Below are 11,374 nucleotides of genomic sequence, written 5' to 3' on the forward strand. Positions count from 1 at the left end.
GAGAGGCAGCAGAAAATAGACTCCATCTCCCCAGGAGGATCAACGCAGGCTGGATCATTTCCCCTCCGACTCACCCAGACGCTGCTCATGCTCATTACTGCTGTGGCTGTGGGTGGCGTTGGCGTTTTTTTTTAAAGTTGTGGTTTTGATAGTAAAACAAAAGTGGTTGTTGTTGTCTTCCTGCCAAATGCTTCTTGGCTTTTGTCTCTTCTCTTCTGGGTTAATAGAGTGGTTTCCAATGTGGGGGGCACATACCTTAGGGGGTGCAGACCTACTCCAAGGGGGCGCTAAAAGCTGAACGAAGAAATGTCAGTCAAGATCTGGAGCACAAAGCTCAGGGTTGAAGTTTTGTCTCTTGGGAACTGTTCAAGGTTTACAGCCCTTTTATTGAAGATAGTTAAAGATGTTAAAGATGTTGATTAGTGGTGGAGTGTGACTGGATTACAAACTACACTCATTATGTTCAGACTCAATCTGGATGAATACCACTTGTTTTTTGATCAATCAACAATGTTTGACACAATAGGCAGGATTTTACTGTTTAAATACATGTTGGTTGACAAGTGAATCCATGAGTGTCTCCCCCTGTCTGTCACAGAGATTAGTACACAGCTGCCCACAGTGACGTAACTTTACAGTATTCATCCTCGGTATTTACTTCATGGCCTACGGACAAAGTTAAGGTGCACTACTGCCACCTACTGTGCTGGACGATGTGTACCTGCAGATTCCAAGAATTCAGGGAAGTGTGAAAAATACTATGAAAGGCATTATTTTTTAACAGCACTATGGCAGATTCCAAGAAGTGTGAAAAATGAGACGAAAGGCATTATTTTTTAACAGCACTATTTTTTTTGTAATTAATTAATTTAAAAATAACTCTGTGCAACTTGTGGACATTGCAATGATAATATTATATAATATTTATATTATATTTTTTTCCTTTGTCGTTTAAATAAGTTCAGTGTAGTTTTGAATCTGTGAAAGGACTCCAGAATAGTCACCTCAAAAAAGGGGCCCCGTAGAAGTGTTTGGGAACCGCCGGGTTAGTGTTTTAAATAAAGATTCTGGACAGATTTATTTGTCTGTAGATGTTATAGTTGTAATTCATCAGTTTTTGGGGAGGAGGTTGATCAGGACACCAGAGGCCCCGTGGAGGTCTGAGAAACTGGCTGCGGTGATGAAAAGTGTTTTCCTGCGTTCCGTTTTCTGCCAGCAGTATCTCTGCCTCTTCCTGTTCCCTGTCTTACACTTGTCTGTTCAGATGTGGCAGCGCCTCGTACTCATGAGCTGGCTTGTTCTAGTAAAAAGGATTGTACTAATATGGAACTGGCAGACAGGCAGGAAATATTTTCCCTACTGAGGTTGATGAACGGGGGTGGAGAGAGGAATGGAGCTGTGAGCCAGAGGTGGAGAGAGGAACTGGAGCAGGGAGAGATTGTAGTCGTTTTAGCCTGAAATACAAACTGTACGTGTGATGACTTTTTATGGCTGCCATTAATGTGTCAGGACTCAGGACACTTTTTATCTCCGGAGTTTACTGTGATTTCGCAGCAGCTCCGGTGTCAGGAGAGCAAAGCTGGTTTCAACTTTTAAATACGGGTGAAAACAAAACTGTTCCAACTACTGTGTAAGATTCAACATCTGAGTCATTAATCACCGCTGGTAGTGAGAGAACTTTAGTATTTAGTGCCATAAAAATGTAAATAGATTAAGTCCATAGGACATAAAATACCCTGAGTACTGAATAAAAATGTTAAATATTATAGTTTGCTCCAAATTTAAATGTGTGACAATGAATCCTCAAATAAGTAGTTAATGAGTTTAACTGCTAGCTTATGCTAACTATATAAGTTCTCCTGGTTTGATATTGAAAGACGGACCATAAAACGTACGTTTTGTGTGAGTTACGGGACAAACTACTAAACTACATTGAACCTCTACTAGTTTTACTGTCTGGCTGGCAAACGTCCCTGAAAGTGATGCAGGGCAGATTCCAACTGCTCCTGACCCCTGGGGCTTTTACAGCCTGCCCAAGGTCAGGGCATCTGTGGGGGCGGGGAGGGCAGAAGAGCCGGAGAAACGAGGGGAGGTTTGGTGGTGGTGGTGGTGATGATGGTGCTCTCCAGAGTTACGACCTTACAGTTCCTCCTGCCCCGAGCTGGGCATCTTGGGTGGAAACAGATTGTGTTGGAGCTGCAGGAAGCAGACAGATTTTCACTGCTGAGGGTGTTGGTGAGCAGCTCTGCTGGTGCTGCAGACACCTTAACAGCTCAGAGTTTCACAGCACATACTGTACTGACTCAGTATTACACAGTCACACATGGAGTGTACAGGAGGCATGGATGCACAATACACAGCAGAGAACTGTAGTTTCCCAGTTCAAATACTCGCAGGCTGTAAACTGCACTGACGGTTTCAGGGCAGAAGAGGCCGCTCTGCTGAACAGCTGCTGTTGAGGGACATTAGGTTTTAGTGTCTGTCTCCTAATTATTCTAGACATTTCCTGAGGGGTTCCGTCATTAGTTCAGAGAAGTGATACAGATAATAGTGTGTGTGTGTTAGTCCATTAGAATTAAAGGGCTTCACACATACTGTATGCGGTGGCTCAGTGGGCAGGGATCCACCCAAGAGGCACACCTTTAATTCCAACTGTTTGCAGAAAACTTTGACACATTACCAGGCACCGGGCCCTACGAACACAGTGTTGTACTGTATGACTCTAGAATATTACATTTTAGTGTGTAATACCAGTACTGGCCAGTATGATTCTATCATCTATGAGAGTTAGGACTGTCACTTTTCACAAAATTCCCCAAAGAAATAGACGGAGAGAACTCGTCCTGCTCAACCCTTGGTTTAGTTTTCCTGCTAACAGGAACAAAGTTCAGTCAAGGATTACTCAAGGCTGATTTGTCCTTTTTTCTTTTAAATGTACAAATGCATATCTAACCTTTGGCTGGAAAGTCACGTCCCCATTAAGTGTCTACATGGTTAGAGCTGAGTTCATTAGAACTGAAGTCCGATCATTTAGTTTGATCAATAACTGAATCACGTCTGAGAAAACGGCAGAGAAATTGAGGGACGGAAAATTCCTTCTTTCCTTACATTCTGTGATTACACCACCCACTGTGTGGCAGTGGAAATATCTCCATGTATGATCAGCAAAGGAATGCAACAAGTTCACACTGGCTCTCTGTAGGTCTGCAGTTTGTCCGATAGACGTGGTGGAGGAAATTCCAGCACAAGAAAAAAAAAAGCAGTAGTTGAAGCTGATGAAGCTAAAACAGAAAGAGAAAGAGCTCCAGCTGAACCCCAGTCCACCCTGTTGGTAAAGATGCTCCTGGACCTGTCACCTCCTCTGACTATAAATAACCCTCCGTGTGGGGAAAATCCAACGCCTGTGGTTTCATTACAGCGATGGCAACAAAAATCTCCCGGGGTGATGGAGCTGCTGCTCCTCCGGTCGCCCGGCTAACACATTTAATTATGTTAAACTGAGCTGCTGCTAATCCTTCACAAAGACCTGCTGAGAAAGGAAACCAGGGTCACAGTGCTGTTTAAAACTGTGTTGAAGTTTAAGTTGATTTGGTACTGAATTCATGTGCAACCATGAATCCGTTACTAGCTTATGCTAACTGGTTTGGTAGTTTTATTTTTACTATTTTTTTGTTTCGTGTGAGTTACCAACATGTGAGTCCTCTGGTATTGAATCATCAGACTCTCAGTCATTTCAGGGAGCAGACGGTTCCACTGTGGAAGCCGACCTTTTTGCAGGAGACGATCTGTTGTGTCGCCTGTGAGGAGTGCTCTCAGGGCCAGATGTTTACAGCTACCGCACGCCTGCGTTATGACTCTGTTTGTGACGTAACTCTCCTAGCGTCTCCTAGTGACTATCAATGTTTCCAAGAGACTCCTGATGAAAAGGAGAATCCTGTTTTGAGGAAGTGTCATGTGGCCGCACATACAAAAACATGCCTCAGCCAATCAGTGCTTTGCAGCTGCTAGAATGTGACATTTTCAGCCTGTTACTCTTGTAAAAACAACAGTAATCAGACTTTAAAAGCCAGGACGACCTAGACCTTCAAGAGGTGAACACGATGTACAGACGATGGCGGCTAACAGCTTCTCTTGTTATACTTTGAAATGCAAACAAGTTCATTTGGTAAAGGAATAAAAAAAGAACATAAACACCTTTCATAGAAGAAATTCCACAATTTGTTCATTTTTTTTCTAAACAACCAAAAAGAAAGCACGTTTATCCAATGGCTAACTCAAACCGAGAGCCAAAGTTAACTGAAACTGCTAGTTTGTAGTTGCTCTGGTGCAGATTACATTTCTGACCAGATTAATAATTGATAAGGGAAAGAAAAAATAACCCATATAAACCAGACCAAGTGCTGTGGGGCCAGGAGCCAGACTTATTGAACAAGGATATTCTTTTTTTTTTTTATCACGTTCACATTCTCCAGGGAACATTTTGCTGCCTTTTAGTATTTCAAAAAGTGTGAAAATGAATCAAAAAGAGCAAGAGATAAAAAAAAAAAAGGATCCGACTCTTCTGTCAGAAACACAGAGAGAAAACCCGGATCTGCCGAGGCAGCAGAAACCTCCACCTAATGAGTGATTAAATTTTACAGTTTTTACGTTAGCTGCTGACACCGCAGTCTGGATATTTAAAAATCTTTGGCACGGCCTTGGCTAAGAATATTGATTAGGATTAATTGAAATATTTTAGTGCTTGGTTTAAATCACGACAAAGTTATGAGGAGAAGGGTTTCACAGAGAGCGTGGTCGCGTTCCTGCCAACTCCCCATAAATCTGCACTGCTGGTTCTCCTTCTGTCAGTTCCAGCATTGGAGATAAAACACCCTTTAATCTGCTTCCTCTGTTTCTTCTGTGTCTTCTGCAGGATCTGCACTTCATTCAGTGTTTTATTGGTTCTCACTTGGTCACTTTGCCAAAAGCTTAGCGTCCCTGAACACACAGCAGGCTTTGGGTCTGGACAGTGGGTCAGAAATCCAGATTGGGTCGGACTTGTCCATTTTTTGTCAACTGAGAAACTGTCTTTGATGTTTATGGACCTGGACTGGCAGGTGTTCGTCTTTGCTTCTTCTTTTGGGTGTCAGGTCAGAATCCTGAGCCGTGTGATTCTTATTATTCTTTATCCTTGTTTATGCAGCACCTGTTCATGTGTTGCTTATCAACTGAACCACGGTGGTTGATGTTGTTTGTTTTGTTCCTGACCAACACAAACAGTTATGACATCATTTCTCAAATGACTGCAGACTGGACAACTCTGAGGTCCTGACTGTGACGCCTGTGGCCCACGGGCCGCTATTTGAATAGGTAGGCCATGGGCCAATTGTAAATGAACCTCATTCTCAACCACAACGTATCATGGTAGTCAACAAGCCTCACCCCTGTCTCTGTTGTTGTACTTGTATCATTATCTTGTATCTCTTGTCAAATACTCTTTTACTTCTCAGTCGCCTCTTGGAGATAAGATTTTCTTTTGGTTTTCTTTCTTTTCTAGTCTGAAGCACTTTTGTTACTGCAATTCAGTTGGGATCTAGATTTTTTTTTCTATGTGCATTTTTATAGACTCCACCTGGCAGGTGATTAACTCTGCTTCTTCTGAGTGCCTCACCCTCAGATCTGCATCTTGAGCCTTAGGCTTGTCCTTTATGCTCTTTTTTTTAAACTAAGACCTATACGTCTCTTCCTTGCTTTTTTACAATGGAGACAGAAATATATGATATAGAACAATATAACCTATAACCCTGTCACTGCTGTTATTGTCCTGTTGAAAGGCAGGGCTGAATACCATTTCAATTCTCTGTCTTCATCAAAAACCCACAACACGGACTGTGTCGATCTCTGAGTGAAACAGACACAGAGGCCGTTCAGGTCCTGTTGGTTCTTGTAGCTCAACATGACGACCAGCGTTGGTCTTGAACACATTGGAAGTCTTCATAAATTTCAAGATTTATGCCGCCACATTATGAAAACTAACCAGAAGGAGGCGCAGGTCATGTCGACATCATCCACAAAGAGGGACCGTCTGACATTTCCAAATAGAACACAAACAGAATGGCAGCTTCACTGTGACCCATCAACTGAGCGATGCCTTAAATGGAATACAGATTAAATAGAGATGAGCAGAGCGTAGAGAAACTGGTGACCAATTTCTCCCAACAACGCCACCTACAGTATTCTCAAGTCTTAAAGTGTCACAGTTAATATTCCACCCAGTAATGTAGAACCTCCTGCCTCTCCTGGTCACAGATGTTCCACCAGTCCAATCAAGCCGCTCTGCTGTGACTGTTAAGTGGCTTTTGTTTTCTGGGCAGTAGAGGGCAGGCCAGGAGAGGACAGAGCCGGCTTTCATGGATCCCGGGCTCTGCTCCTACAGGTCCTCCTCCTCCTCCTCCTCCTCCTCCTCCTCCGTGGAAACACTGTTCCTGATGTTAAGGCGCTGGCTGTAATTAAGTGGGGAACCCATAAAGAGGCGTTCACAGCAGGGAGTATGTAACGGCCCACTCCTCATGCTAGCTTTTTTGGGGCGGCTGAGATCCTGCTCCAGATGTTTTCCATTAGCATGACTGGGTGCCAGTGATGCCAGAGAATGAGAGGCCCGCTACACCTACCATATACAGTACACAATGCTCCAGTGTGTGGAGGCGCGTTGGAGAGAGTGCAGGACTGGAGATTAACTACAGGGAAAGGTGCACCGACCAAAACCCTTTAGCAAAGCTCACATTTATACTGGGGGGGCGGGGTCACTTTACTGGCCCGAGAACATAAAGTAGTTCCGTTTAGTTAGGCCAGGTTTGATGAATACTAATATTCATAGATCTGGGAGTAATTGACTACTGTGAGTGAATATTATCTTGTGCTATATTTCCCAACACTTTAGTGCAGGGCTGTTCAAATGAACAGGAGCTAACAATAAGATATGGACCAACAAATATATGGACCGTCCTTCCACTTATCCTTTCTCCTTGAACCAGCTGTGGTCTTTTAGTCCTTCCACTTATCCCTTCTCCTTGAACCAGCTGTGGTCTTTTAGATACATACATACATACATACAACTGTGAATTGGATTGTGAGGGACTGAAGGCGGCTGTCAATTGGATTGTGAGGGACTGAAGGCGGCTTCATATTGTTGATGACAACAACTCTCCATCTTATCTTACGTATCTCCCACATCTTCTGTATTTGGTTAAGTAGCACATTAAAACACGTCATCACAGTTTAAACTCTCCGGACCTTGGACAGTGTCGCTGCCCTGGACTGTTACTGTTACTGTTACTGTTACCTGGTGTGTCGGTGTAGCACTGACCGGTTGTTGTCTCTCTTTTCTATGCAGACATTTACAGCGTGGTGTAACTCTCACCTGAGGAAAGCAGGAACGCAGATCGAGAACATCGAGGAGGACTTCAGGGATGGACTGAAACTCATGCTGCTGCTGGAGGTCATCTCAGGTACAACGCTGCTCTTCACAGCATCACCTCACCTGACTGCAGAAACCCAGGATGAGTTTAGCATTTTAAAATCTAAAGAATCGAATGCTCGCACTCTCGTATTTCTCCAATTCAAACCACATCACATCTGAGGTTGGACTGGCCAGCTTTGTCTTTTTAAGATAAAAATGGGTCCAGAATACACAGAAAAATGGAAATTCTTTACCTCAGATTTGACTGGAATGGTGAAAGCAGCTGCAGCAGAGCCAAACACCCTTGTAAAACCCAGAAGCTGAGGACAAAATAAATAAATGAGACCTCAGGCAGCCACAACCACACACTGTGGGAATGAAAACGCTGTTGATTTTTCTCTCCTTCTATGGTAAGCTATGTCTGGGCTCACCAAAACTCGTGCTGACAGTCGGTTTTTGTCTTGCCAAAAAGAAGCCTGGCAGTAAGTTTTTTGCTTCCCAAAACGACTGCTGACACCTTTAGAAAAACCTGAGCAAGCAAAGTCCAGCACCTAACTAATATGATGAGCTTTTTGGCAAACTCTTTAAGGCACTACAGTACAGTGTCTTAAGCTGCTTTGGCTGCTAAACAAAAGCTGTGCTGACTGTCATTTTCTGCCTACAATAAACGATGACGTTCAACTTCCTGTTTCCCAAATCTTCAGCTGACAGAATTAAAAAATACTTAACTGACAATACGGACTAAAATATACTGTGTATCCGTATACTCAGGTGTGTTGGTGTATTTGTATGTACTGTGTGTTTGTTTCTATATCTGTATGTCTTTGAAGAAAATATAATAAAAATCCACACTGTAATGCTGTAAACAGGACTCTATAGCATTAGCATTTAGCTTAGCTCTGATCATTTCAAACTGTTTGTCTGATTGTTTATATTTTAGAACTTTTTCTTCACAATGTAAAACTAACATATATGCACCAGGAACTTATATATGTGTTCATAAGAAATAAAAATAATAAAATAGGAAAATATGTCGTTTCTTAATGCTAAGCTAACAGTGCCACACTGTTTCTATAAAAGTGAAATAAGTGGGATTTACTGACAAACTTTTATGACTGATTAAACACCAGCCTTAACTGAATTATTTTGGCTTCCAAACGACTCATATATTCCAGTAAAATATAAAAAAAGATGTTTGCAGCTAATGTTGGTACTTAGAGGAAGTGCCAGCCTCATTCATCATGCTGACCGCTACATCTTTATTTTTAAAAGGTGAACGCTTGGCCAAACCAGAACGAGGCAAGATGAGAGTCCACAAAATCTCCAACGTTAATAAAGCACTCAACTTCATCGCAAGCAAAGGGGTGAAGCTGGTGTCCATTGGTGCAGAAGGTAAGGGACAGGAAGTGACTGAACCGACAGGTTTACTCAAGTAAAAGAGCTAAAACCACACCACCAAAACATCCCCAATTAGCCAATCAGAGAGATCGATATCTCCTGTTGTGTTGAGGACGGTTTTGGATCACGTCCTTCGGTCTCCTCCCGTTACCCCCGCAGCTCCACCGGCTGCTGTGCAGTTAATGAGATCCTTATTTCACAGTTTTCCGGAGAAGGTTGTGCTTTGCGGTGCATTTTCTGGGAGTAGATTTTAGGATCAGCAATGCCCTCTGGGTATGAGGCTGCACATTGTTCAGCACAAATAACCCTGGGATGTCTGTTCTTCTCTTCCTCCTCCTCCTCCTTCTCCTCCCATCGGAGCGTAAACAAGTCGTAAGCAGAGTAAACCCTCTTTCTATCTGTCTCTCCGTAGCCGTGAAGCTCTGCCCGTTTCTGAAACAGTTGAAAAATCTAAAGCTGTTTCAGAAATCTGTGTTTGTTTTCCTAATTTCTGTTGGTAGTTTAAGTGTTAATAGTTGAGGTCAGTGGTTTTCAAGGTGTGGGGCGTGTCTCACCTAGGTTGCCGGGGTGGAGATCAGTAGAGATGGAACATGAGGAAAAAGCGATATCATGCAGAACAACATCTCAGGTCATTTCTGAAGCTGTGAAACTCAAAAATGAGAAAGAAATCTCTGGTCATTTCTGAAGCTGTGAAACTCAAACAGTACCTACTTCAGTACCTACTTCAAACTCATTGTGTTTATAAAGGTGAGGGTGAAGTTTTGTTCAGATTGTGTGGGTTTGGTGTCCACAGGAGTGCAGTATGTCAGGGTTCAGTGATAGCTCCCTTTAGCTCTGCTAGCCATGTATAGGACTTAGACTGTTCCCCGTCTGTGCTTCCACTTCAGCTAGAATTCCCCCTGAAGACTGTGTCATTCAGTTCTCTGGAAGTGGACCAGGTTTTTATCATCTCTTACCATTTCCTGTTTGTATTCAAACTGTAATGCAAAACCACATTTCTCCAGAGCAGAAGCTCTAGCTATTTTGGTCGGACGTCTGTTAGAATGACAGTTAGCCAAAGTCTGATTTTTTTTTTTTGCTGGTTTTTATTCACGGTGGTTTCATCACAACAGTAATTATCTTCATATTCATCTGTAGCCGTGTTCTCCTTTTTTTTTAAGATTTTACATAGAGTTTTCTAACCGTCCAGGAAGTTCAAGCTCATCAGTATAAAGATAAATATATTTATGTAGCTATTATACGTACTATAGAGAAGATAAAATAATCCTGTTTTTTCCTTGTAGGTGTAACTGAAGCAGACATTGTCCTGGACTAAAATATTTTTATTTTTATTTTACAAGAAAAATATTTATAATCTGCTATCTGCTAACAAAGGCTCACAGTGGTAGAGATCCTGTAAGGATTATGCAAATCATTTGTCATAAATTGAATTAATATAAAAATACACCGTGGAAACGCTACGGAAAATAGTCAAAATATTTTGTCTTTCTGTGAACACACACTAAACTAAAGTTAGGCCAATATCGAAGGCTAAGTCTAAGTGGAAACACTAGCTTCCTAGAAGTCACGACCTAAACCTAAATAATATCTGAATACCCAAAATTGAACTAAAGTTAGGCCAATATACAAGGCTAAGTCTAAGTGGAAACACTAGCAGAGGAGCTAAAAGTTAGCAAAATGACAGAACGGAATTTGATAAATTCGTCCAAGATCAGCGGCCCACACTGATGGAGAGATGGAGTCAGGACCCTTGACTACGTATATATTATGAAGAAGAATCATTTTGTCGCTTCCTTCAGCAGGGGGCGCCTCAGCTACAGTACAGGGCATAGTGATTTGGACAGGTTGCTTTTATTTATTCAACCCAACCTGGGGTTGGTGGCTTGTTGGAATTGAACCACGAACGTTTTACATGGCAGATGGATGTGAACAAAATACAATTATATATATTTATATAGTTTTATTATTTACACACAGATATATATACACACACACATTGTAAAAATGACTTCCAAAATCTCATGCATATATATGTGTGTATGTATGCATATATATATAAACGTTTGTTTTCTTTTTTATTTGACAGTGTTTACTGCTAACCCTAATGAGAAGCATTAATGACATGTTTTCATTTGTGATGATTCAGTGGTTTGAGTCGTTAATCCATCAGCAGCTTCAGGCTCTGACTGAACTCCACTCTGTCTCCACTCTTTTCACTGTGTCCTGTCAATAATGGACATCGTCAGACGCCTGTTTGTCCCACCTTCAATAATCACTTCTTCCCCATTTAATCCAGTAAAGTCTACGGGGAACGGCGGCTCGGCGGCTGCTGGACTGTGATGGACAAACTGGACAGTGTGAGGTGTCACTCAGATGTTCCTCTGATTTTACGCAGTGTGAAAGAAGAGTTTGGTTCAATTATGAGGTAGAAGATCATGTCCAGAGGAGGTGTGATCTACGGGACTGGTCAGCCGTGGTCAGGGCCACAGATCCTGTTAAGGCAATATAAAACTGTCTCCCCCTCCTCCCCTTCACCCC

At 42.3% G+C, this 11,374-nt stretch overlaps 1 protein-coding gene across 5 annotated transcripts in view; it reads left to right on the forward strand.

Annotated features, from left to right (window-relative positions):
- Window positions 1-11,374, forward strand: part of actn1 (actinin, alpha 1) — a 57,943-nt gene that overhangs the window by 25,468 nt on the left and 21,101 nt on the right. For all 5 annotated transcript variants that reach the window (XM_008313290.3, XM_008313266.3, XM_008313282.3 and 2 more), the window contains exons 2-3: window positions 7,373-7,487; window positions 8,711-8,830. In XM_008313290.3, coding sequence (XP_008311512.1) covers window positions 7,373-7,487; window positions 8,711-8,830 — 235 coding nt within the window. The remainder of the gene's footprint in view (window positions 1-7,372; window positions 7,488-8,710; window positions 8,831-11,374) is intronic.

This window comes from Cynoglossus semilaevis, chromosome 1 (assembly GCF_000523025.1).
Source record: "Cynoglossus semilaevis isolate Cse_v1.0 chromosome 1, Cse_v1.0, whole genome shotgun sequence".
Taxonomy (NCBI): domain Eukaryota; kingdom Metazoa; phylum Chordata; class Actinopteri; order Pleuronectiformes; family Cynoglossidae; genus Cynoglossus; species Cynoglossus semilaevis.